This window comes from Moschus berezovskii, chromosome 13, assembly GCF_049115385.1.
Source record: "Moschus berezovskii isolate FMDL1 chromosome 13, NW_MosBer_1.0, whole genome shotgun sequence".
NCBI lineage: Eukaryota > Metazoa > Chordata > Mammalia > Artiodactyla > Moschidae > Moschus > Moschus berezovskii.
The window spans coordinates 65440792-65468778 of record NC_142472.1 but is presented as its reverse complement, the minus strand read 5'-3'; the positions used below and the strand labels follow the sequence as shown (position 1 = coordinate 65468778).

Sequence of the window (27987 nt, the reverse complement as noted above, 5' to 3'; positions counted from 1 at the left end):
TCTGGGCTCTTTCAAACATCCTGTGAGGAGCTGTATTTAACGACAGCGGGTGATCACTGAAGATGATTGATGACCACCCAGAAATAGGTCTTATAGAAAAATCGCACACTTTATGATGTTATAATTAAATATATTTAGATCCTCAAAAATTTTAGGAGATATAAAAAGAGCTACACAGTAATAAATCATAACAAGGTAATAAAGCAGAAATCATAACAACGCAAATAATGTTATGGGCTGTCATGATGGTCTAAGGTCAGCATCCATATGAGGTAGGCATTGTTATCCTTATTTTGTAGTTGACGAAATTCAGGCTCAAAGAGGTTAATTTCTTAAACCCACGCAAGCAGTAGGTGGTAGCATTCAACATCTGTTCTGACTGTAAAGCCTAAACCTCAGACCCGTTGTGCTATGCATTCTCCTCTGAATTCAAAAACCTAGATTTTTTTATACCCTATCTTACTAACCAGGAATAATTTTAAATATTCAGTTTCCCTCTCTTCACTCTGTTTCCAAAGGAAAATACGTATCCCATGAGTTAAGTATTATTCAAATATCAATTCCTCCTGTTAAACATCCCCTCTGGGTGACTAATGAATATTTCCTTGGGCGTTATCCATCAGATACTCCTTGCCAGCCAGTTCGCTGCTTCAGTTCTGATACCCAATCGACACTGTCGTCTTCCTCAAAGTCCCTGTGAAAAAAACAATTTGGATATTAAGCTTCCATTTAAGAAGCACAGTAAATATTTGTTGATGGGATCAAAGCAGAATACCACCGTAACAATACTGAGATTTTTGAAAAATGAACTTCCTAACGAAACTGAACAGAGGAAAAAAAATGGTTAGCCTTCCAAAGGTTCACTTCTATCATTGTTTCTCTAAATGTTTCAATATAAAATCTTGTCTACTAAAAAATAAGTCCAAGCTGATTATAAACACACAGCTCAGTCAAGAATTCTATGAAAATACCGTAGCACATTACCTGTGCCAGACAGACGATCATGATATAAACATTCATTCATGACGTAAAGTAACATAACCAGCTCCTACTAAACCAGGAGTTATTAAGGTACAACTTAAATGAACACGCGCACACACTGCCAACTGTCTGGGTACTTCACGTACGTATCCTCCACATCCAGTCCAGGTTCAAGTCTCTCTGGATCCAAAATGACAGAATCCCAACCTCCATCAACATCGTCCGATGCTTCCGTTTCCTCAGACAGGGGGCCTTTCAAGAATCCTTCTGCACCTTCAGGGAATATTAACAGAAATTATGCCAAGTTAAGCTGTCTTTATTTATTGCATGCATATTTTTGCACTAAATTCCTCCAAAGGTTTGTTGGCTAATTGAGAGTACGGCCATGCTCTGAGGTTTCCTATGCATGTGTGCTCATCATGTCCGACTCTGTGAGCCCATGGACTGTAGCCCGCCAGGCTCCTCAGTTCATAGGATTATCCAGGCAAGAATACTGAAGTAAGTTGCCATTTCCTCCTCCAGGGGATTTTCCCAACCCAGAGATCGAACCCAAGTCTCCTGCATTGACGGGTGGGTTCTTTACCACTAAGTCACCATGGAAGCCAACATATATATTAAAGCATTAAAAGTTATCTTTGGACAGCTGGACTGTCCAAACAGTTGACTGTTTCTCCTTTGAGCTCTTCCCTCTCCCTCAAGTTTTCCCAATGGAGGGGAATAAAATTAGGGAGTTAAGGGTACATGCACACTATAAAAAACTTTTCCCAGATGGTATTATAATTATTTTCAGGTTTTTGCTTACAAAACAATAACCTAACATAAAAATGTGGGTTCAGTCTTATAAAACCCCTTTCACAATAGAGCTGTAATGCCTTTTTTATACAGTAACTTTCCTGAAATGACAAAAACTTTATCATTGGACCAGAGACAAAATCTGGGACCTATACTGCTAAAATGAAAGCCAATCATTGGGAATTCCCTAAACATTCAGTGCTTAGGATTTTCCAGGGTCCTATCCCTAGTCAGGGAACTAAGAGCCCACGTGCCACAAAATAAAATAAAAGTGCAATCATTAGCCTTGTTTAATACCTGCCTCCCAGGCACCCACCTCTCATAACTGTCTTCACACAGCTCTATCAGAACATGTGACACACAGCTCTACGATGCTGTTTGTTTGCTGTTCCCCCAAAGTACAAACTCTCTCAGGGAAGGAACTATATTCTTTTTAAAAAAAAAAAAAAATCTTAAATCTTAACCTAGTATGTTAGGCACTCAACAAACACTGACCAAGTAAACAATAAAGTGAATCTGTTATAATATACAGAGTTGAGACTTGCCACACCATGACATGCTCTACTCAGCACAATCTATCTTAGATCTTAAACCAAGCAAGATGGCTTTAGTAGCTGCATTGTGAAAATTATACACACGTGCACCCGCCATGTACACACCCTTAATGTAGTCCTTTGGCCTAGATTCCTAAGGGTAGTATCATAAAACGTTATGCTGTTATAACTGTGGTGAAAATGTCTGTTGAAACAATAAAAAAAAAAAAAATTAAGTCCTAATTGTTCACCTTTTTCTGTGTCCTATTCAATATCACAATTCAAGTACAGTGCCAAAGAAATCCTGAAGTTCCTCAGTTCACCAGGATGAAGTCTGAACTGCAGAGCCGAGAAAGAGGGGTGTATTTGCATGATAAAAATGGACCACCTTCTAAGTGGTTACGTGATTATTAAAATTAGCAAACAGGAACTTCCCTGGTGGTCCAGTGGCTAAGAATCCATGTTTCCAATGCAGGGGGCCTTGGTTCGATCCCTGATGGGAGAACTAGATCCCACATGCCACAACTAAGACTTGGCACAGCCAAATAAAATAAACAGAAACATTCAAACAATAAAATAGCAAACAAATGAGCAAACAGAAGGAATGAAGCACTACAGGAAATTTTAATTATGGCTTCAGACTGGCTAGAGAAGAGTCAAGGAAATTGAAAAAGACAATGCTCCGAAATATTTTATAACTTTAAGATCGAAGGGTTTCTGGGAATGGGGAACAGGGAATCATCTAATGGGAACAGAGAATTATCTAATGGGTACAGAGTGTCCGTTTTGGAAAAGTTCTGGAGATGGACCGTGGTGATGGCTGCACAGTGTGAATGTACTCCATGCTCCCAAACTGTACAGAACTGTACACTTAAAAGTGGCTAAGATGGTGACTTCTATGATACATATATAATTTTTTTAATCAAAGGGTTTCCACAATTATGTAACAGACATGAATCACCTGGTCTATATATTGTGTATGTTTGAAAGGCCAAGCTGAGGTCAGCATTCTTAAGGATGTTCAACAGGGTTTCAGGGGTCTCCTTGAGCCACTGCTTACGGGTATTGTTTTCACTGTACTTTATTACAGAACCACCTAGTTGGGAAAAGACAAAAAAATTCATGTCAAGTAAAAAAGATTTCCAGCATATAATATCTTCTAGATTATATTAAAGCCCCAGATTTCAGACGAAACTAATTAACTCTCTACATAAATCTATTTCACTTGCCTGTATAAGTGAAATACACATGCTCTCATGTGTGACGCCAAATACCCTTCAGAGAGTGACATTAATAAAACACAAGCCTAGCTCATTAAACAACGATTAGAGAATGTTCTATGATAAAATAATAGGATTCAGTCTGACTACTAACCTCTGTCATCTTCTGCCGTTAAACTGGAGGTGAGTACGGATGCACTTTCCAAAGCTCTAAGAGCTGCACTGGATACATTTTTCTCCCACTGTCGCCTGAGAGGCCCTGGTAAACTGGCTTTTAAATGTAAAGAAGAATTGCTGAGCATATTCTTTTACTTATTCATCTATATCCACACACAATTTCTCTAACAACACTACAGAAGTATTTCTTTTCTCTTTCAAATTCGGATCTAACACTCTTCCAAGTCTAAGTTTAGTTCAGTCGCTCAGTCGTGCCTGATTCTTAAGTGGGAAAGGGAATGAAAAAATCCAAATGGAAAGGTAAAGCTAATCATTAAAGTGAATTTTAAAAAATATTATGTATATACTCACATATTACACAATATATAAGAATAAAGGCCCAAGAGGACTTACAGGAACACACTGTATGCTGTGCTTCTTGAAACATTTTTTGGCTGTGTCCCACAGCATGTGGGACCTTCATTCCCTGACGAGGGATAGAACCTGCGCCCCCTGCCCTGGAAGTCTTAACCACTGGACCACCAGGTAAGTCCCTGTATGCTGTACTTTTTATGGTAAAGATCACAACAAATTATTAACACTTTTTTTTGAAGGCTCTTATTAATAAATATAATTTTATCTTTTAATAGGTAAATAAAATATCTCTGTAACATTAAATAAATTACTGGATAAGCAAATATAAATATGCCTGTCTACTTGCTTATGATATCTCTGACCTAGTAAGGCAGAAATTGGTATTCCTTCTCTATCCCCAGTTTCCCACCTATATGATTAGAATTTGAATACCTTACCTTTCTCCTCTCTGTTAACTCTCCTCAGTGCACTTTCAACCAAATTTTTATTAATGCTTTCTAAGTCAGTGTGGCTACACTTTCCACCTGATTCTTCCCTTTGCTTTAAAAGAAATTAAAAATAAAGATTAAGATATTCTTGAATTGCTACAAAAAAAAGGTAACAAGTAGAGATAAAGAGCTACTTTAAATAAAGATAAATGAATTAAACATTAACAACCACAGAACCTCATACACATATGCACATTAAGAGCCATAACATCATATACTATATGTGTGTATATTAAAAACCATATATGTGCACAAACACAGGTATACATATATGTATATTAAGCCATATACCTTAATAGCCATTAATATCAGTCATTGTAAATATGAAGAAGATATATAAAAATGACAAATATTTGAGAGGTCTTTATAGAGAAAACGAGCAATGAAAACTTTCAAATGATTTGCTATATTGGGCTTTTCAGGATGGAAATACCAAAATGAAATATTTTATAAAGTTACTTTTATATTTTATAAAGTTACTTTGGGAATTTGGCTCAGGCAGAAAGAATCTGCCTGCAATGCAGGAGATGCGGGTTCAATCCCTGGATCAGGAAGATCCCCTAATCCATGGGTCAGGAAAATCCCCTGGAGGAGGGCATGGCAACCAACCCACTCCAGTATTCTTGCCTGGAGAATCCCATGGACAGAGGAGCCTGGCAGGTTACGGTCCATAGGATTGCAAAGAGTTGAACATGACTGAGCGACTGAGCATGTATATACACATAAAATTACTTTACAGATGGTCCTTGACTTATGATGGTCTAATTTATGATTTTTTTCACTTTATGATGGTGTGAAAATGATAAACACCCAGCAGAAACTGTATGTCAAATTATGAATGTTGATCTTCTCCCAGGTTAGCAATATGCCATATGATACCCTCTTGTGATGCTGGGTGCTGGCAGAGACCTGAAGCTCCCACTCAGCCATGTGATCACAGAGCAAACAGTAAACAATACACTTAGAGCCGTTCTGCACCCACACAGCCTCTGATTTTCACTTTCAGTTCATTATTCAATTCAGTTCATGCTGAATTCAAAATTCAACATGACTATCTCATGTTGACACGACACAGCACTTCATTATAAAATAGGCTTTGTGTTAGATGATTTTGCCCAACTAGAGGCTAATGGAAGTGTGCTGAGCACATGTAAGGTTGATTAAGCTAAGTTAGGAAGTGTGGTGGGTTAGGTGCATTAAATGCATTTTCAACTGGGGGATGGGATTTCTACATCTTGATTGTGGTGCTGGTTATATGACAACATACAATCATCAAATTGCATGCTAAAAATGAATAAATTTTATTGCATATAAATTAGGGTGGCTGGATGGCATCACCGACTTGAAGGAGGTGAGTCTGCGTGAACTCCAGGAGTTGGTGATAGACAGGGAGGCCTGGTGTGCTGTGATTCATGGGGTCGCAAAGAGTCGGACACGACTGAGCGACTGAACTGAAATGAACTGAAAGCTGGAAATAAACAGATATTACTCAAATAAAAAAAAAACATAGGGGCACAATAGATTCCATTTGTAGCAACATAATGGGGTATGGTGTTATTTATTTACAACCTAAGGTTCATTCAAAAATTTACAAGTTTAATTACAAGTATATTTCATAAACAGAACTGCTTGTTGTTACTACATCTTTTCCTTTGGGAGTTAAAAAAGGTGGGCCAAAATGATGAAGAAAGAAAAAATTATCAATAGGACATGAGTTACTGGGGTAGATGTGACAACTAGAAGTGGATTGGCTGTTACTATTCATGACTTAACTGCAGCTAACATGTAAAAGGGCACAGATGCCTAAGGCCAAACAAGATGAACAGGACCTTGAAAACCAGGCTAAAAATTGTCCACTCAATTCATGGGATAATAGTGAAATGAAAGTCACTCAGTTGTGTCGGACTCTTTGCGACCCCATGGACTATGCAGTCCATGGAATTCTCCAGGCCAGAATACTGGAGTGGATACTTGTTCCCTTCTCTAGGGATCTTCCCAACCCAGGGATCAAACCCAGGTCGCCTGCACTGCAGGAAGATTCTTTACTAACTGAGCTATCAGGGATAATGGGGAGGCACTAAAAGTTTTTGAACAGAAAAATGTCAAGACCGCATTGTTCTTCAGTCACCAAGTCATGTACGACTCTACGTGACCACATGGACTGCAGCAGGCCAGGTCTCCCCGTCCCTCACTATCTCCCAGAGTTTGCCCAAGTTTATGTCCATTGCATTGGTGATGCCATCCAACCATCTCATCCTGTCTCCTTCTTCTCTTTCTGCCTTCAATCCTAGCCAGATCACATTAGCGATCTACATATTATTTCATCATAAAAAGGAAGGAAATTCTGATACAGGCTGTAACACGCATGAACCTTAAAAATATTAAACTAAGCAAAAGAGGCCAGACACAAAAGGACAAATATTGTGTGATTCCACTTATCTGAAATATCTAGAATAAGCAAATAATTTTCTTTCATAGAGACAGAAAGCCGAAAAGAGGTTATCAGGGCCTGGGGTGGGAGTCGGGGTAGGGAAGAATGGATAGTTACTGTTCAATGGGTTGCTACTTGGGATAATGAAAAAGTATTGTGAATGTAATTAATGTCATTAAATTCTATGCTTAAAATGGCTGAAATGATAAATAGTATGTTATATATATTTTACCACAAGGAAACCAACCAACCAAGGCTAAAACAAGACTTTCATGACTGTAAGCAGGGCTAAGTTGGTTCACACCTAGATTGAAACCACTTATCATCAATGATTAGAAACGAAAAAACAAAACAAAATAAATGCTGGTCTAAAGTGGCTTGGTTGGCAGCACAGAAAACAGCCATCAATTACTTCACAGGCCCAAAGACAAAAAACCCCTGAACCCAGGGACCAGGCAACAGACTTCCAAATATCTCACCCAATGTACCCAATGATGCCAGGCACCCCAGTAGATGGCTTCAGAAATTTAACTTTTTTTTAAAGGTTTTTTTTTTTTTTTTGATGTGGACCATTTTTAGTCTTTATTGAGTTTGTTACAATTTTGCTTTTGTTTTATGTTTTAGTTTTTTGGCCACAGGCATGTGGGATCTTTGCTCCCAGGCCAGGGATTGAACCTACATCCCCTGCATTAGAAGGCCCTGGACTGCCAGGAAAGTCCCAGGAAATTTACCTTTAAAGCACTTACCACTGTGCTTGCTTCATTTTCCAAAGTTATTCTGGTTCTGCTGGGATCTGCTCAAACAGAAAATAGAAGGTAAAAAGAAAACACAAAAAAGGCTTCTAATGTGATTTGCATAAAGCTTGAGAAACAAAAGGAAGTTTTCAAAGTCAAAGAACCAAAGCGTTAGCCTGTATAGTGATATCAACCTTTAATCACCTAATAACACACCTCAGCTGTTAAAGAGATTATTTCTGCCGTTTTATTCTGACTCTGAACATCTGAAAGTTAAGACATCTCTGGCATCTGGTCCCATCACTTCATGGAAAATAGATGGGGAAACAGTGGAAGCAGTGTCAGACTTTATTTTTGGGGGCTCCAAAATCACTGCGGATGCTGATTGCAGCCATGAAATTAAAAGACGCTTACTCCTTGGAAGGAAAGTTATGACCAACCTAGATAGTATAATAAAAAGCAGAGACATTACTTTGCCAACAAAGGTCCGTCTAGTCAAGGCTATGGTTTTTCCAGTGGTCATGTATGGATGTGAGAGTTGGACTGTGAAGAAAGCTGATTGCCGAAGAATCGATGCTTTTGAACTGTGGTGCTGGAGAAGACTCTTGAGAGTCCCTTGGACTGCAAGGAGATCCAACCAGTCCATTCTAAAGGAGATCAGTCCTGGGTGTTCATTGGAAGGACTTATGCTAAAGCTGAAACTGCAATACTTTGGCCACCTCATGCGACGAGTTGACTCACTGGAAAAGACTCTGATGCTGGGAGGGATTGGGGGCGGGAGGAGAAGGGGATGACAGAGAATGAGATGGCTGATGGCATCACCGACTCGATGGACATGAGTTTGGGTGAACTCGGGGAGTTGGTGATGGACAGGGAGGCCTGGCGTGCTGTGACTCATGGGGTCGCAGAGAGTCGGACACGACTGAGCGACTGAACTGAACTGAACTGAATTCACTTATGCCAACCCACTGAGGCATCAGGAGGTGAGACACTCTACATACTCGAAAGGTCACCATCACCTTTAGCACAAGAGCTAACCAATCTGTGGTTTTCCTGACAGCTATTATAGCAGGTGGAATAGCTAACCCTCCCAAAGCCAGCTGCTTATTCCCTGACGAGGAGCCAGCAGCAGCCAGGGAAAACCCCGGCAACCCACCCTTCGGGTGAGGATGGCTCTTGCCTGATTTTCTGCTGCCAGAGCCTGGGGTCCGTGCTTCCCCATTCATTCAGCACTTTAAGCAATTGCTGCTGAGCATCTCTGATGGTGGTACTGAGGCTACAAGAGGGAGCACATCTGACGCGGGCCCTGCCGTCACCCAGCTTCCACTGTTCTGACGCCTCACCATCTACACTCCCAGTGGAGATGCCACCCGACACATGCTCTGGACAGGGTGGCCCTCCCCACCGGCTTACTCATTTTTTTAGAAATTGTAAGACTACACTTTCCTGTCTTGAAACTACACTATCTTGAAACTTTTCTTAGACTGTTTTTGGTGTTTCTGTTGCCCAGTATTTTAAAACTAATTTCCCATTCCCCTGGGGTATGAACTGAAGTTATGAAACGGTAGGTAAAATAAAATACTCAAACTGAAGCAAAGGTCAGTGGCTACCTCTTACGTAAAGGAGAAAAGGCTGAATTGTAAGACTGGACGATTTATGTTCTAACAAAAGGAACACTTAAAATTTAACTTTAAGAAAATTGTATAGTTTGTAAAAGTTTCTGTTGAAACCAACAGGACACGGAAAATCAACTACACTTAAAAAAAAACATAAAAAATAAATAAAAATGTTTATTTTGTGGTACAGAACACTAAGATAACAGGCAGTGATAATGGAGGTTTTACAACATCTCCCTACAGTGGGGGACCTTTACTCATCTTAACTCCTCTCTCTTATTCTGGTCATTGTTAGATTTCTTCAGATGGACGATCTGAGGCACTGATGTCAAAGGTAAAGGAACAAACATATCTCTGAAAAAAGAGGTGACAACTTCCAAGAGACAATAAATTACATGTGAAATTTGCTCAGGATGGACTACAGGTGTATGGAAATTTCATGCAGTTGTAATGTGGACAGTTCCAACTTTCAAAATGACTTCATTAAAAAAATTTGTTTATAAGATAGTTCTTAGGGATACCATTGCCTGTTATATTTTCAGGTTAGATTCCTAGCTGAGGCCACAGAAGCCTTCTATCTGACCCAATACAAGCTAAATACAGTTCTAAAAATGAAGCAGAGAATAACCTTTACATCACTACAATCTCCAAACTAGGCTTCTTTCTTGATCCCTGGCAAACTAAATGCGTAAGATTCAGTATAGATTTGTGTCTGAAGGCACAAGTAGAAAATTTTGATTTGAGGAGCATCTCTGAAAATCATCTCTAATAACTTGAAAATTATATTTTTTTTCCTTTTTGTTATACTATATTTTAAACGAACACTTAAAATAAGCTTTTCAAAATTCTCACCCTTTTTTCTTGGTGTACTATGCATAGATTTTTTGGTTTCTTCTAACACCTGTTCACCGTATTCAGTGATGATCTGAAAATTTAAAGCAGAGAATTTAAAGACATGAAAGATGCTTTTCTTTAGATACCACCATAATGTCATTCAATTATCAAATGTTCCTCCCCACAGTAATAAAGTTGAAAAGGAAAAACGCCATTTAAAAAATCCAAGTAATTTAGATAGATGAACAGACATTCATATATGTCCAGGAAGATCTGGAGGGATAATGCAAATTATATCCATGATTATATTTGAGGAATAGCATTGTGAAAAGAAGAGGGAAAGGAAGCTTCAAGCTTTCACTTTTTTGGATACATACCTGCATTATTTGATTTGTTATGGGCATGCGTAACATGTAATTGTGTTTAAAAGAAAACAAACACTTGAAAACTGTTCAGTCAGTTCCACATGCACTGTACCTCTGGGGGCAGGCACTTCTGGATAAGCCGGGCTAAAGAGCCTCTAGAGAGAAGCGTTGTAGCTGAAGGACGATGTGACGGATTCTTTTTAAACATCTGCTTGATCAGATGCTGCAGCTCATAGGAATAACGGGATGGCAGTGGGCTCATGGACCCCTGACATATTTTGAGGATAAGACTTTTCCAACTATTTGCCTGAAACTAAAAAGCAAAATTGAACTATAAAAGCAGATACAGGGAAAGAGAATGGAAACAAGAAAATACCAGCTGAACTGAATTCATATGAATTATTTTAATTAAAAAAAATTTCTTTCTAGAGGTGCTGTTAAGGTACTATTCTGAAATTTTTTTTTTTTGCTGATCATATTTTTCTTAGTACTTTCAAAAATTGTATTTTATTGAAGTATAGTTGATTTACATGGTGTTAACTGCCGCTATATAGCAAAGCAATTCAGTTATACATGGGTATACATTTCTTTTCATACTATTTTCCATTATGGCAAGCCACTCCAGTATTCTTGCCTGGAGAATCCCATGGACATAGGAGCCTGGTGGGCTTCAGTCAATGGGGCTGCACAGAGTCGGACATGACTGAAGCAATTTAGCACCAGCACCACTATGGTTTTATCACAGGATACTGAATATAGTTTCCCATGCTATATAGTAGGACCTTGTTGTTTAATTCAAATGTAAGAGTTTGCATCCGCTAGTCCCAAACTGCCCCCCCCACCCCAGTACTATTCTAAAATCTTATGGTTGTTCAGGAGAAAGGTAAACATAAATAGTTAAAGATGTTCCCGTCTTGAGGAAGTCTTACCATCAGTCCCTGCTTGGGTACTTTATTACTCAAATCAGTGTTTTTGCAGATACACATTTTTAATATATTTTAAAAATCAAAGCATCAATAATACATATATATGGGCTTTTAAAAATTCAAATGACCCTAGGGCTGACAGTAACTGCAACGTTTCTTCACTTCCCTCCTCCTCAAAATTCCCCAGGTCTGCCCCCTGACAAAATGCACTTTAGATTTTAAACTTCTGCTGCAAAATCCTTTTTACCTTTCACATCACCAAGGTAGTTATTATGGTTTGACAAGTAATAGAGTGGGATATAAAATGACACACGAGAATAACATTTTAAAAGCTTTCAGTGTATAATAAACATACTGCAATTAACATCAGGTTTTAGCCTCAGCAACACTTATGGAAGAACATGATGGTATTCTGCCTACTAATATGGTATTCACCCTACTAATACGTACAAGCGAAGATATGAAAAAGGACTTAGACCAACACAACCAAACGCTGCCTTTTCCATGCTGCATGCCATACTTACTGGATGCTTAAGGGTACAGAGTTCATAGAGAATGCATCCCAAGGACCAGATGTCACTGGAAGCAAAGGCAGCAATGTAATGATGAGTGGGTTATGAGTTATCACACAAAAATACATGTATTTTCCAATACCCCAAAATGAAAAATTACTCTACATTTTATAAGAACAGATATCATAAGGACTTCTTAGCTACTGAAATAATATATGCAGCAAGTTTGATCTAACACTTAGACCACTTAATCACAGTGATGTTCACAGAAAAACCCTGCTTCCCAAACCCTGCCCCTCCAAATCGGGTGGTTCAGGTATCACTTCAGTAGTACTTGGGGTAAGAGGAATATCCGTGGACTCAGATTACCATAGTTGGAAGAAGGGCTTTAGAAGTCATCCTGTACAGCCTCCAGACCTTCTGGGCTCACCAGACCTTTGGTCTCACCTCCTGATTGACAGTTCAGTGTTTCCCCTGGATGCCTCTAGGGGGCGCATGCTTATTCTTCCACGAAAGAGCTCTTCAGAGCTCAGCAGTTCTACACTTTGCCCTACACGCCCACCCTTCTTCAAATTAAACACCTCCACTTTCCTCCATCATTCTCACCACCTAGTTGTCATACTCCAGACTTTTTCTAGATGATAGTCTTTTCACTTTAACAAGGTTTTTGTTAAACCAATTATTTCCCCCAACTTTTAATTTTTCAAAGTTTGAAACCTACAGAAAAGTTGTAAAGGCCCAAACACTCCTTCCTAATATCCCCAGTCATTAGCATCTGCCTGCTGGCCCCTCTTCTGTTTACATCTGAACCTCTTGAAAGAAAGGTTTCAGACGTCAAACACTTCACCCCTAAACATGTCAGCATATACAGCCTAAGAGCAAGGACACTCTCCTGCATGAATACAGTACTGTTATGAATACAGTACCATTATCATATCCAAGAAATCAAACCTTTATTCAATACAATTATCTAGTATTTTGTTCAAACTCAGGTTTCCCCAATTATCCCAGGAAGTTCCTTCATAGCTGTTCTGTCTTCAATTCAGTCAACTTTTCCTTATAGGAGTCTATTTAGTATGGAGCGTTGTTGTCTAGTTGCTAAGTTGTATCCGACTCTTTTGCAACCCCATGGACTGGAGCTCGCCAGGCTCCTCTGTCCATGGGATTCTCCAGGCAAGTTGCCATTTCCTTCTCCAGGGGATCGTCACAACCCAGGAATCAAACCCACATTTCCTGTACTGGCAAGTGGATTCTTTACCACTGAGTCACCTGGGAAAGCCCACAGTATGGACTGCCATACCCTTTTTAGAAAGCAACTTAGCAAGAGGTAACAAAAGCCTTTAGGTGTTTCTGCTTCTAGGAATTCACGCCAAGAATGTGACACTTTTATGTATTAAAAGGCATAGTAATTCAGAGTCTGTAGTAATTTAGGACACTGAAAACTAGAACCATATCAAAAAGCCAACAACAGAGGAATGTGAAATAAATTTTGGAAGAGCCATATATTAAAATATTATGCAATCATTAACAATACTCATGAAGAGTACAAATACAGGGTAAAATGAATATGATACAATGCAAAGTGAAAACAAAAGGACACTAAATTATATAGAGCATATAAACTAAGTTTAGGGAAAAAAGAGAATGGATGGGGAAAAAACCCAAAATGTTAGTAGCAGTTTCTGTAAAACTGGGTGATCGCCATGTCCTTTCTTGTATATCTCTACATTTCCAACCCACCCACTGCCCATCCATTCTATCAGTGAGCACATTTTACTTACATTCAGAAAAAAAGTTACATTTTAAATTATAAGGACTTTATACTATCTTCCCATGATCAACAAACCGATCAGTCAAGCGCTTATTATCTAGCCCTTTACATGTCAACTCAATGACATTTGCTTCCCAAATTTTGCTGCACGTAGGAATCACTTGGTGACCCTGGAAAATGACTGATACCTGGTTCTCACGCGCAGACATTCATATTTAACTGGTATGGCTACGACCTGAGCTTTGGGATTTTTAAAGTAGAGAGCAGCAAAGTAAGAGAAGTAGTAATATAACTGATACTATCCCCAGAAATGATTAACTTTTCTTTCAGCATTTACATGTAACTCCTCTCAGCTCTGATGAAAACAGCTGGAAAATTTATGACTTTCACCTAGAGGCCTGGGAACTTCAATTCTACACTGCTTTCTTTTAACAACCAAACTTCATCTGTAGGTTACAATACTATCACCAAACAGTCACCCCTTCCCCAGCTACATACATCACTTACCTTTTATTGTTATAAGGCATGTTTTCCCAAATTTCTGGGGGCACATAATAAGGTGTTCCCACGTATGTACAAGCAAACGCCATGGGGCTAAAACCATAAAAAGGTACAGAATGATTACAGAGCATCTCTGAATAATGATGTTTTGGCAACAGTCACAGAGAAAGAGACATACATACCTCGAGAGAAGACGGGCAGATCCAAAATCACCCAGTTTTACTTTTCCGTCTTGGGTGAGGAAGATATTCTGCATTGAAAAAGAAGAGCTCAGATTACATCTGCCATCTTTCAAACATAAGGCAGAGAGCTCCAAGAGAAGCTGTCTTTCAAAGCCTGCTGATGGTGGAGAATTATATGTAGAAATGCTGACAGCCGAGTCCCCGCATGGAACACAACACGACAAGACAGCCTCTGGACAGCGACACAACCCCTGCTTGGGAATTCAGGATGACTGCGTAGAAATCTAAGGCAAGCGTCACACTGTATCAGCAGACCCTGATCAACTGAGCAGGGAGCCTGTTCAGGGTAACTCCAGATGGCAGGCTCCAGTCTCAATCATTTTCCATCTGAGACTACATGGTCTTAGGAAGCAGTCTCTAAGAGAGCTGGAACATATTAACATACACTACTAAAGAGATTTACTGACCCATTTTCAGGCCGTACCTTATTGTGCTAGCATAAATATTATATTAAGAAATATTTCTGGACTTCCTTGGCAGTCCAGGGGCTAAGAATCGGTGCTTCCAATGCAGGGCGCATGGGCTCAATCCATGGTCAGGGAACTAAGATACCATGTGCCTCGGGGTACAGGCAAAAAAAGAAATATTTCTAAAGATTAAAATGCACCCAAAAGAAAGTAGAATAAAACAGAAAAAGGATTGAAAGAAATAGTTTTCAATTTTTTTAGGCCCCAAATGTATTCCATTTACCTTGGACTTGATGTCTCTGTGTAACACACGTTTCTTGTGAATGTGATTTACTCCAAGACACATCTGTGTAAACCAATGAAGTATCTGTAAAAAAAAAAGCATGCAAGAATGCAATAACTGGGGCATGGTAACCCCAAATTCCTAAGAATCATCTTTAGGCCATAGCTGACCTGGGTTTTACATATGTAAATATAGAACTCCTAAAAATTACATAGTTCAACTAAGATTGATTGCTGTCTGGAGAAATTGAGAAAAGCTGTGAATCAATCCCAATGTATCATCATCTCATGAATGATCCAAATAACAATTTATTTATTTACTGATTTGGCCCTACCATGCAGCTTGCAGGATCTTAGTTCTCGAACCAGGGATTGAACCAGCGTCCTTGGCAGTGAAAGGGTGGAGTCCTAACCATCGGAAAGCCAGGGAATTTCCAACAATTATTTTAATAAAACTCCCACTATATTTTTCTTGTATTTAACCAAATAAAAATATTTCTTAAATACAAATATAAAAGTAGTTCACCACTTAAAATGAATATGCTATAACTTTTTATAGTGTAATCATTATATCAGATTTCATTCACTTTTTCAGAATATTTAGATATTAACATTAAAATATTTCATTATATTTCCAACAATCTTTGGAAGCCAAGGCTAGCCTCCTACAATGGAACCCATATTCTTAGCAACACAACTTCTAAATGAAAAATATTTATACTAATATACTCTTAAAACATGTTATACCCTATATCAAACTTAGCCCCAGTGAAGCTGTTTATTTAAATATTTTCCTTGGTCAATTCATTCCAATAATATTTAATATGCAACTTTCCACTAAAAAGGCGCTAAGTATTTAAAGAGAATATGCTAAACTGTAAAAGAAAAGAGACGAAGAATAGGGACTCTTGAAAACGGAAATGCAGGTTTCATCCTTCAGATGGAGAATTACAAAATAAATCCGTGTGCCTTCTAAAATTTCAATAGAAAAAGTAAAAATTTTAAATATCTAGTACAAAATATGATGGGTAACACAACTATGAAATTCTAAACATGGAAGTGGCTATTCTTTGATATTTCATAAGCCTATACCTACTTTACCTCTTAAAAACATCCCAGGCAGTCACATACTGACAACACACTAAAGAACATCACAGATACACAAAGTCATTACTAATCAACGTGCTAGGTAACCACCGACAGCAATGTTTTCAACCTATTCCAATTTTATGAGAAAAGTTGCTTCTAAACCTTGAGGGAAACTTCGAGACTTCCCTGGTGGTTCAGTGGTTAAGACTCTGCTCCCACTGCAGGGCACACGAGTTTGATCCCTGGTCAAGGAACTAAGATCCTGTATGCTGCCTGGTGGGCTTCCCTGGTGGCTAAGCTGGTAAAGAATCCGCCTGCAATGTGGGAAACCTGGGTTAGATCCCTGGGTTGGGAAGATTCCCCTGGAGAAGGGAACAGCTACCCACTCGTGTTCTGGCCTGGAGAATTCCATGGACTGTATAGTCCATGGGGTTGAAAAGAGTTGGAGACGACTGAGCAACTTTCACTTTCATGCTGCCTGGTATGGCCAAAAAAAAAATTAAAACTTTGAGGGAAACTTATGTAAGTTAGTCTCTTACCGTATCTTCAGGAAACAACTTCCCTTTCTGATGTTTAATCTTCTGCATTAGGTCCCCTCCATCACAATATTCCATTATAATGTACAGATGTCCTTCAGCTGCAACAAATTAAAGACTCTTAGGAAAGTCCCAGTGGCCATGAATTCTAGAAATGTGTGTATTGGGGGAAATTCATATTTACCTTCAAATGATTCTTGAAAGGCAACAATATTGGGGTGTTTCATTTTGGCTAACAGAACAGCCTCCTTCCTAGAAATCCGTGTGTCAGACAAAGACTAGAAGTAGGTTTAAAGAAGGGTAAATCCAGTACTTCATTTAAAAACTGACAGTAAAACAGTATTATAGTAGCTTGTATGATATTTTAATGTGACACAATTGAAACTGTGTCTCTTTCAATCAGACATAATTTTATGGCACTGTTCAGTTCAGTTCACTCAGTCATGTCTGATTCTTTGCAAACACTGTACTTTGACCCAACTTAAGTTTATCAAATCCCACGAGGAAACATGTGGGGATTTTTCAACTATGGCTATATGTATCTTGCCTGCTTAAGCTGACCTCTTATATCTTTACAAGTATAGAATGTAAACTAGTTTTAACATCAACCTAAGCATAAGCTGACTTACGCTTAGGGCCAGTATGCCATCAACCATAGAAGCTTCCTGGAGGAGGGCATGGTGACCCACTCCAGTATTCTTGCCTGGAGAATCCCATGGACAGAGAAGCCTGGTGGGCTCCAGTCCACAGGATCACAGAATCAGACACAACTGAAGCGACTGAGCATGAGCAGGAAGCACAGAAGATGGATCAAGACCTTGTAAAGCTAGTGAATAAATCTGTTACATCTTTTGCACAAAAGGACGATCCCAGGTTAAATTTCAAGAACTTGCTTTCCGACACAAACGACATGTACACTTTCAACATGAGCTAACTGCTTTAGCAGTGACCTTGGGAAGCCTTATTTCCTTCATTGCAAACATCCGATTACTGCTCTCCTGCTGAACCAAAAGGGCTCTGCCGAAGGAGCCCTCCCCGATGACTCTCAGGACCCTGTAGCCGTCCATGCTGGGCACCACACAGCTGGGTCTACTCCTGCAGTCACCGCTGGCTCTCCCAACCTGCATTCAAAATCAGAAACGGGGAATTAAATTTATTTTCAAAAGGCAGAATGAATTCAAAGTAGCTCTATCCTCATGATAGAATAGCTTATTCCCTTTATTCATTCAACAGGTGGACATGGAGTATCCATGCCAGGTTTTATAATCCTGAACAAATCTCTCATGGCCCCAGCCATCACTCATATTCCAGGTGAGACCACGGACCTCAAAAATGCAGGATAGAGGGTCTTACAGGAAAAGCTACGCTGGCCTCTGGTAGAGGTATCCTGGGGAATTAGGAAGATGATACTCAGGCTGAAGCCTGAATGGGAGATATCTAGGCAAAGAGGAAGAGTGATGGAGGCAGGAGGGAATAGCCTATTTAAGAGGAAAAGAGATTGTTTTAATTCAAGGAATTGAAAGAGGGCAGTAAGGCGGGTAAGGCAAACTGGGTCTAGTAAGCCAAGCTCAGGTTGGTGGATTTTTATCCTGTAGTTATAAATGGGCTCTCTGAAGGGTTTAAACTGAGAGAGCAGATTTACATCTTAGAAAAATTACTCATTCCAGCTGCAGATCAATGGACCAGACAGGGGAGAGGGGAGGAGGACCAGAGCAGGACTCCTACCACAGAAAAGGCAGGAATATGATGATGAACGGAATAGGGCGGTGACAATGGGGATGAAGGGGGCTTCCCTGGTGGCTCAGTGGTAAAGAATCCACCTGCCAATGCAAGAGACCTGGGTTCAATCCCTGGGTCAGGAAGATCCCCTAAAGAAGGGCATGGCAACCCACTCCAGTATTCTTGCTTGGGAAATCCCATGGACAGAGGAGGCTGGTGGGCTACAGTTCATGGGGTCGCAGAGTCTGGCATGACTGAGCACACATACACATGAAATGGGGATGAAGGCAACAGAAAAGAAACATGTAGAAAGAACTGGCAAAATTTTGGGTAACAGGTTTCTGGAAGACAAGTAGGGAGAGGGGAACTAAGGAGACTCTGGTTTCTGGTGTAAATTGGGCAAGTATTGATACCATTCTCTAAGAAAAAGGAAAGGTGTGATGGTTGCATGCCTGTTTTTTTGGGTTTGATTTTTCTGACCGTGGGAGTCTGGTAGGGGGTGGTGGGGAAAGATGTGGGCGAGACGTGCTTCTTTGGGGATACGCTGAGTTGGAGGTGCCTGGGACAAAGAAGACATGTTAAACAAGAGTCCTTGAACCTCAGTCTTCCTTTATAATTCCTGGGTGAAGCAGCTCACTGGATCTAATACATTAGAGAAGATGAATACAAAGTTCCTAACACTTTGCCTGATACATAGGGGCCCTGAATAAATGGCAGCTGTTATTAGTATTGGGGGCTTCCCAGATGGCACCGAGTGATAAAGAATAATTGTCAATACAGGAGACAGGAGACGCAGGTTTCATCCCTGGGTTGGGAAGAGCCCGAATTCTGGAAAATCCCACTGACAGAGGAATTTGGTGGGCTACATCCCTGGGGTCACAAAGAGTCAGACACGACTAAGCACACATTATTAGCATTAAACCTTAGAAAGGTGATGCTTTTTTTTTTCATTACCAAAACAAACTGGAATGAGCTTATACGATTTTCACAAACTTACTTGGAGTGTTTTATTTTCATAAAAATTGTACCACAAAGCTTTATGAGGTTCAGAGAGCACAGGCCAGTAAAGCAAAACCACAAACCAAAACCTACAGTTCTCACTAGGAAAACTCCAGAAATATTTTCTCCATGTAATGAAATCAAGTGCACAGTTTTCAAAAACAATTGCTTTCTAAGACAGTTAGGTCTCAGTATATGACCTGAAGGGAAAAAGTTCTTTGCCACTCTTCTAAGTGACCCCTGGCATTACACAATTTGACAAGGAGATCTAGTTTTCCTATATATATTTCTTGTTTACTTCGGGTCTTTATTCCATGAATGGACAATAACTGATATGCAAGAGCAACCTCTGACTTTTCTTAGTTGAAAATTACATTTGGCCCTTGCTGCCCACATTTGCCCCTGTTACTCAATGCTGCTGCTGCTGCTGCTAAGTCGCTTCAGTCGTGTCGGACTCTGCGCGACCCCACAGACGGCAGCCCACCAGGCTTCCCCGTCCCTGGGATTCTCCAAGCAAGAACACTGGGGTGGGTTGCTATTTCCTTCTCCAATGCATGAAAGTGAAAAGTCAAAGTTAAGTCGCTCAGCCGTGTCCGATTCTTAGCGACTCCACGGACGGCAGCCCACCAGGCTCCTCCGTCCGTCCATGGGATTTTCCAGGCAAGAGTACTGGAGTGGCCCCAGTGGCGCAGCCAGCGGTAAAGAATCCGCCTGCAATACAGGGGAGCGGGGTTCGATCCCTGGGTTGGGAAGGTCCCCAGAAGGAGGAAATGGCAACCAACTCCAGTATTCTTGTCTGGAGAATCCCCTGGACAAAGGAGCCTGGCAGGCTACACAGTCAGTCCGTGGAGTCGCAGAGTCCCACTCGACTTAGCGACTGAACAACAAACTCATTAAAAAAAAAAAAAAAAAACACTGTACAGTATATGCTCTGAATGTGACAAAAAGCGTCCCTTCCCAAGCCTATACCGATCAAAAAGCTAATACAATGATTTGCAAATGTAAATATAGGATGCAGTATAGACGGTGTGCGCGGTCCGATCCTCACTGCCCGAGAAGCCGCTCGGCCTCGCAGCCCGACCCGCGCTGCCCCCGCGCCGCCCGGGCCCGGGCCCGTGTCCGCCATCGCCGAAGCACGCGTTCCGCTTGCCCCTCCCCGCGTGCGCGCCGCCCGCTCCCAGCCCCACGGCCGCCCGCCGCTCTCGCGCCCGCAGAGGGCGTTTGTCCGGCCGGACCGCTCACCCGCTTCCCCCGCGACCCCGGTCGGCTCCCGGGTCCCGAGCCGGGAGCGCTTCCGGGGGGCGGGCCAGCGGGGTGTCTCTCGGGTTGCCGGCGAAGGAAGCGTCCCGGGTCGGGCGGGCGGGCGGCGCTGTTCTCAGCGCAGCCGGGCCCACGAAGGGTACGTTTTCAAAGAGCTGTTCCACGTCGCTCCGGAACAATGCCAGTAATATTGAGCAGAAGTGTCCTTCTCATAACCCAGTTCTGTCTCCAGTTTAAGCCAACAGTGCATGTAGGTAAGTTTCATGGGCGCAGCACTCAGGTTCACCAGTTGTGTGTCAGAGACACACATGCAATGATAAACAGTCTGAAAAGTTGGCCGAGTTACAAAGTCTGAAGAGAGCCTATTGTGTTTAGCAACAGGACGTCACAGGTGATCTTGAAGAAAGTAGTCTGGATGCCATGAGGGAGATTTCAATAGTTGAAGTGGGACTGTCAGAGGAATCAAGGAGCGTAGGGTGTTTTCAGGATACTTGGCCATAGGGATTGACCATGTGGTCCCGTGGTTAAGACTCTGGGCTCCCAAAGCAGGGAGCCGGGGTTTGATCCCTTGTCAGAGGAATAGATCCCACTTGGCACCGCTAAGACCTGGAGCAACCAAATAAATATTGAAAAGGAAAAAAAAAGATACTTAGCCATAAAGAGAAGGAGAAAGGGTGATAACCATGGGGTAGAGGAAAGCACAAGCTTATATACCAGTATTCTGTTAATGGGGAAATTGTAGTTATGTGTTGACGGATAATATAAACCAATGGGAAGGAAAGAGAGGCTGAAAATGCTAGAGGCAGGGAAACCAGGAACATCTAGTTGAGATGAGAGGTGGCTTCCAGAGCCCAGGAAGAGGATTAGCCTTGCACTAGATGAGGAACAAACACGTTTGCTTTGGAGACCAGCAGAGGAAATAAAAATGTGGATGGATGTACATAATATTAGAGAAAAAGAAGAAGGAGAAGGAATCTCGACAGTCTCCATTTTCTCTATGAAATAGAAAACTGTCATCTATGGACTATGGAAATCTTGAAGCAGAAGATTTTTTTTTTATAAGTCAGGATTTTTTTACTTATAAATAAGTAAAAAAAATAAGTAAGTAAATTTACTTATTTATTTTATACAGTAAAATTCTGAGTGGTGAAATTTTGAGTGTTGTTTTCAAAACACAAGGTGAAGCTATTGTGGGAAAAGGTGATGGAGCAGCTAAGAGGTGATTCCAGTCCACAGGTATGTAGTTGTTTCCAGGAGTGAGAATTTTGAATCAACCTCAACCTGGGATTATGCAGTTAACAGAACTGCGCTAGGACTGGGCTTCCCCAGTGGCTCAGCAGTAAAGAAACTCTTTGCAATGCAGGAGACCCAGGAGACCCAGTTTGCAATCCCTGGGTCAGGAAGATTCCCCTGGAGAAGGGCATGGCAACCCACTCCAGTATTCTTGCCTGGGAAATCCCAGGAACAGATGAGCCTGGCGGGCTATAGTCCATGGGGTCACAAAGTGTTGGACACGACTGAAGCTACTGAGCACGAGCATATTAGGACTAGGGAGCTAAGGGTGCTGATGTTAGGGTGACTGACGTGACACACCTCAGGGTCTAGACCAAATATTCCTGTGAAGGAAGTGAAGTGGAGAAATAACACCATCCAGTCTGTAGGCTCTAGATATGCGTGGCTTTTGAGCACATGAAAAATACTGCTGGTGCAAATAGAAATGTGTTTTAAGTGTAAAATACACACAGGATTTCAGAATGCCCCATCACTTAAGAAAATAAAATCAGGTGGTGATGGCTGGCTGCAGAATTCCTCCCCACTGGTTGGGAACAAGGCAAGAGTTCTTGCCAGTCCATTCCTGTCAGCATTCTACTGGGGGATTTTAACTTGCTCGTAAGAGAAAGAAGGAAAAGGCATAAATATTAGAATGAAAGAAATAATATTGTCATTGCTCACAAATGATAAGATTATATGTGTGAAAAATAACCTACAATTGTTAGTTACTAAATGAATTTGGCAAGATTAGTAGATGAAAGATAATGCTCAAAATTTTATTGCATTTATTTATGCCAGTTTAGAAAAAAGTAAAATACCAAAGTGAAAGCGTCAGTTGCTTAGTTGTGTCTGACTCTTTGCGACCACATGGCCTGTAGCCTGCCAGGCTCCTCTGTCCATAGAATTCTCCAGGCAAGAATACTGAAGTGGGTTGCCATTTCCTTCTCCAAGGGGATCTTCCAAATGCAGGGATCGAAACTGGGTCTCCTGCATTGCAAGCAGATTCTTTACCAGTTGAGCCATCTGGGCCCAAAATTCAAAAAAAAGAGTAAAATATTCCATTGATCATTTTGTGTACTGATTAATGAGTTTCCCTGGTGGCTCAGACAGTAAAGAATCTGCAATCTGGAGACCTGGGTTCGATCCCTAGGTCGGGAAGATCCCCTGGAGAAGGGAATAGCTACCCACTCCAGTATTCTTGCCTGGAGAATTCCATGGTTAGAAGACCCTGGTGGGCTACAGTCCATGGGATCACAAAGAGTTGAACATGGCTGCGACTTCACTTCATATTGATTAATACTGTACTGATATTTTGAATAAAACATGAAATTTAATTGTATCTGGGTTTTTTTGTTTATCTTTTAAGAAATACTAGAGGGAATTCCTGGTGGTACAATGGTTAGGGCTCTGTGTTCTCACTGCCAAGGGCTCAGATTTAATCTCTGGTCGGTAAATTAAGATCCCACAAGCTACTTGGTACAGCCAAAAAATAAAAATAAATGAAAATAGAAATACTAGAATATTTCAAATTATACATGTAACTTGCAACATATTTCTGTTTCTAGTGCTGGCCTAAATGTTCTCGATGATGAACTAGAAGGTTTGAATGAAGTCAAAGAACCACCATGGAGGGAGCAAGGGAGGCAGCTAGCAGGAGAGGAGTCATGAAGAGAAAGGGATCATAGTCTTAAGATTTCAGAGGTGGTGCCATTCTTTGGGAGCCAAAATCCAGTGTAGGAATCAGTTTAGGAACTGCTGAAGTGGGAGGCACAGTTCATTGAAATGAGAGGTGAGGTTCATCGGAGGGCGTTACAGGGAGAGACGAGCTGGTTCAGGGTTTCTTCCCCTCAATCTTGTTGACAGTTTGGACTGGATAATTCTTTGTTATGGGGTTGGGGAGGGGTGGTAGCCTTTTGCTTTTTAGGTTGTTTAGCAGTATCTCTAGGACTTCACTGGTGGCTGAGGTGGTAAAGAGTCTGCCTGCATTGCAGGACACCTGGCTTCGATCTCTGGGTCAGGAAGATTCCCCTGGAGAAGGGAATGGCAACCCACTCCAGGATTCCTGTGTGGAGTATTCCATGGACAATGGAGCCTGCCTGGTGGGCTATGTCTGTGGGGTTGCAAAGAGTGGGATACAACTCGGCAACTGAACAAGAAACAACAGTCTTATCCACTCGTCCACCGGCGTAGTCCTCTATACATTTCAAAATGATCACCAGCGTAAGTCTAGGAAAAGAAATGTTCTTTAGGTGGTAATAACATAGTAGGCAATTGCATAGTAGGCTTCCCAGGTGGCACTAGTGGTAAAGAACCCACTTGCCAGTGCAGAAGACATAAGAGACCCAGGTTCCATCCCTAAATCAGAAAGGTCCCCTGAAGAAGGAAATGGCAACCCACTCCAGTATTCTTGCCTGGAGAATCCCATAGACAGAGGATTCTTGCAGGCTACAGTCCATGGAGTTGCAAAGAGTCAGACACGACTGAAGCAACTGAGCATGCATGCAGGCAGTTGTAGGCAGCACCTCCAGCTTTACAGTAAATGGGTGTACAGTGAGCAAGTAGGAACCAATTACAGTCTAGTTTCTGTCCTGATAAGTCATGTAGATACATTTTCAAAATATTAAACTGACATGATGCCTAATGAGGAGTTCATGATCTGAGCCACAGTCAGCTCCCGGTCTTGTTTTTGCTGACTGTATAGAGCTTCTCCATCTTTGGCTGCAAAAAATATGATCAATCTGATTTCAGTGTCGACCATCTGGTGATGTCCATGTGTAGCGTTTTCTCTTGTGTTGTTGGAAGAGGGTGTTTGCTATGACTAGTGCGTTCTCTTGGCAAAACTCTATTAGCCTTTGCCCTGCTTCATTCCGTACTCCAAGGCCAAATTTGCCTGTTACTCCAGGTGTTTCTTGACTTCCTACTTTTGCATTCCAGTCCCCTACAATGAAAAGGACATCTTTTTTGGGTGTTAGTTCTAAAAGGTCTTGTAGGTCTTCATAGAACCATTCAACTTCGGCTTCTTCAGCATTACTGGTTGGGGCATAGGCTTGGATTACCGTGATAGTGAATGGTTTGCCTTGGAAACGAAGAGAGATCATTCTGTCGTTTTTGAGACTGCATCCAAGTACTGCATTTTGGACTCTTGTTGACCATAATGGCTACTCCATTTCTTCTAAGGGATTCCTGCCCCAGTCATCTGAGTTAAATTCACCCATTCTAGTCCATTTAGGTTCGCTGATTCCTAGAAGGTCGATGTTCCTTCTTGCCATCTCCTGTTTCACCACTTACAATTTGCCTTGATTCATGGACCTAACATTCCAGGTTCCTATGCAATATTGCTCTTTACAGCATTGGACCTTGCTTCTATCACCAGTCACACCTACAACTGGGTATTATTTTTGCTTTGGTTCCATCCCTTCATTTTTTCTGGAGTTATTTCTCCACTGATCTCCAGTATCATACTGGGCACCAACCGACCTGGGGAGTTCCTCAGTCAGTATACTATCATTTTGCCTTTTCATACTGTTCATGGGGTTCTCAAGGCAAGTATACTGAAGTGGTTTGCCATTCCCTTCTCCAGTGGACCACATTCTGTCAGACCTGTCCACCATGACCTGTCCGTCTTGGGTGGCCCCACATGGCATGGCTTAGTTTCACTGAGTTAGACAGGGCTGTGGTCCGTGTGATCAGATTGGCTAGTTTTCTGTGATTATGGTTTCAGTGTGTCTGCCCCCTGATGCCCTCTCACAACACCTACCATCTCACTTGGGTTTCTCTTACCTTGGACGTGGGGTATCTCTTCATGGCTGCTGCAGCAAAGCAGAGCCGCTGCTCCTTACCTTGGATGAGGGGTGTCTCCTCACAGCCGCCCCTCTTGACCTTGAACATGGAGTAGCTCCTCTCTGACCTCCTGCGCCCGCGCAGCTGCCGCTCCTTGGATGTGGGGTTGCTCCCCTCGGGGGCTGCTCCTGGCCTCAGATGTGGCATAGCTCCTCTAGGCCACTCCTGTGCCGTCGTAGCCTGGCACTCTCAGTCAGGAAAACCACTGGACCATTCAGGTGTGACCTAAATCAAATCCCTCATGACTATACAGTGGAAGTGAGAAATAGCTTTAAGGGACTAGATCTGATAGATAGAGTGCCTGATGAACTACGGACAGAGGTTCATGGCATCGTACAGGAGACAGGGATCAAGACCATCCCCTTGGAAAAGAAATGCATAAAAGCAAAATGGAGGAGGAGGAGGTCTTACAAATAGCTGTGAAAAGAAGAGAAGCAAAAAGCAAAGGAGAAAAGGAAAGATATTCCCATTTGAATGCAGAGTTCCAAGAATAGCAAGGAGAGATAAGAAAACCTTCCTCAGCCATCAATGCAAAGAAATAGAGGAAAACAACAGAATGGGAAAGACTAGAAATCTCTTCAAGAAAATTAGACATACCAAGGGAATATTTCATGCAAAGATGGGCTCAATAAAGAACAGAAATGGTACAGACCTAACAGAAGCAGAAGATAGTAAGAGGTGGCAAGAATACACAGAAGAACTGTACAAAAAAGAGCTTCATGACCCAGATAATCACGATGGTGTGATCACTCACCTAGAGGCAGACATCTTGGAATGTGAAGTCAAGTGGGCCTTAGAGAGCATCACTACGAACAAAGCTAGTGGAGGTGATGGAATTCCAGTTGAGCTATTTCAAATCCTGAAAGTTGATGCTGTGAAAGTGCTGCACTCAACATGCTAGAAAATTTGGAAAAGTCAGCAATGGCCACAGGACTGGAAAAGGTCAGTTTTCATTACAATCCCAAAGAAAGGCAATGCCAAAGAATGCTCAAACTACTGCACAATTTCACTCATCTCCCACGCTAGTAAAGTAATGCTCAAAATTCTCCAAGCCAGGCTTTGGCAATATGTGAACCGTAAACTTCCAGATGATCAAGCTGGTTTTAGAAAAGGCAGAGGAATCAGAGATCAAATTGCCAACATCCACTGGATCATTGAACAAGCAAGAGTTCCAGAAAAACATCTATTTCTGCTTTATTGACTATGCCAAAGTCTCTCACTGTGGATCACAATAAACTGGAAAATTCTGAGAGATGGGAATACCAGACCACCTGACCTGCCTCTTGAAAAACCTATATGCAGGTCAGGAAGCAACAGTTAGAACTGGCCATGGAACAACAGACTGCTTCCAAATAGGAAAAGGAGTACGTCAAAGCTGTATATTGTCACCCTGCTTATTTAACTTATATGCAGAGTACATCACAAGGAACGCTGGGCTGGAAGAAGCACAAGCTGGAATCAAGATTGCTGGGAGAAATATCAATAACCTCAGATATGCAGATGACACCACCCTGATGGCAGAAAGTGAAGAGGAACTAAAAAGCCTCTTGATGAGTGAGAGTGAAAAAGTTGGCTTCAAGCTCAACATTCAGAAAACTAAGCTCATGGCATCTGGTCCCATCACTTCATGGGAAATGGATGGGGAAACAGTGGCTGACTTTATTTTTCTGGGCTCCAAAATCATTGCAGATGGCGATTGCAGCCATGAAATTAAAAGATGCTTACTCCTTGGAAGGAAAGTTATGACCAACCTAGACAGCATATTAAAAAGCAGAGACATTACTTTGCCAACAAAGGTCTGTCTAGTCAAGGCTATGGTTTTTCCCGTGGTCATGTATGGATGTGAGAGTTGGACTATGAAGAAAGCTGATCGCCGAAGAATTGATGCTTTTGAATTGTGGTGGAGAAGATTCTTGAGAGTCCCTTGGACTGCCAGGATAGCCAGCCAGTCCATCCTAGAGGAGATCAGTCCTGGGTTGTCATTGGAAGGACTGATGCTAAAGCTGAAACTCCAATACTTTGGCCACCTCATGCAACGAGTTGACTCACTGGAAAAGACTCTGATGCTGGGAGGGATTGGGGGAAGAAGGGGACGACAGAGGATGA

General features: G+C 41.5%; 1 protein-coding gene across 3 annotated transcripts; it reads right to left on the bottom strand.

Moving 5' to 3' along the window:
- Positions 1-117: 117 nt before the first annotated feature.
- On the bottom strand, positions 118-20802 carry NEK3 (NIMA related kinase 3). Of its 3 annotated transcripts, none has more exons than XM_055426185.2 (16): positions 20752-20802; positions 17742-17912; positions 16976-17069; positions 16795-16892; positions 15168-15251; positions 14418-14485; positions 14242-14328; positions 11976-12030; positions 10638-10838; positions 10179-10251; positions 7723-7769; positions 4495-4597; positions 3681-3797; positions 3268-3402; positions 1128-1254; positions 118-694 (listed from the first exon to the last, which is right to left on the bottom strand). In XM_055426185.2, exons 2-16 carry the CDS (start codon positions 17856-17858, stop codon positions 613-615), a joined length of 1488 nt encoding a protein of 495 aa, XP_055282160.1. In that variant the 5' UTR covers positions 17859-17912; positions 20752-20802; the 3' UTR covers positions 118-612. The 3 variants fall into 3 exon arrangements, 1 of the variants encoding a protein (XP_055282160.1); XR_016038895.1 differs by lacking the exon at positions 118-694 and adding an exon at positions 2558-2645 and having other exon boundaries at positions 1127-1254; XR_008685964.2 differs by lacking the exon at positions 118-694 and adding an exon at positions 2433-2511.
- Positions 20803-27987: the final 7185 nt, after the last annotated feature.

Excerpts from the sequence above, each read along its gene's own strand:
- NEK3 (XM_055426185.2), bottom strand. The coding sequence starts at position 17,858 with ATGGACGGCTACAGGGTCCTGAGAGTCATCGGGGAGGGCTCCTTCGGC. Across the intron at positions 16,893-16,975 it reads CTTTCAAGAATCATTTGAAG|CTGAAGGACATCTGTACATT; the intron begins GTAAATATGAAT and ends AATTTGTTGCAG. Across the intron at positions 4,598-7,722 it reads AAAATGAAGCAAGCACAGTG|CAAAGGGAAGAATCAGGTGG; the intron begins GTAAGTGCTTTA and ends TTTCTTTTAAAG.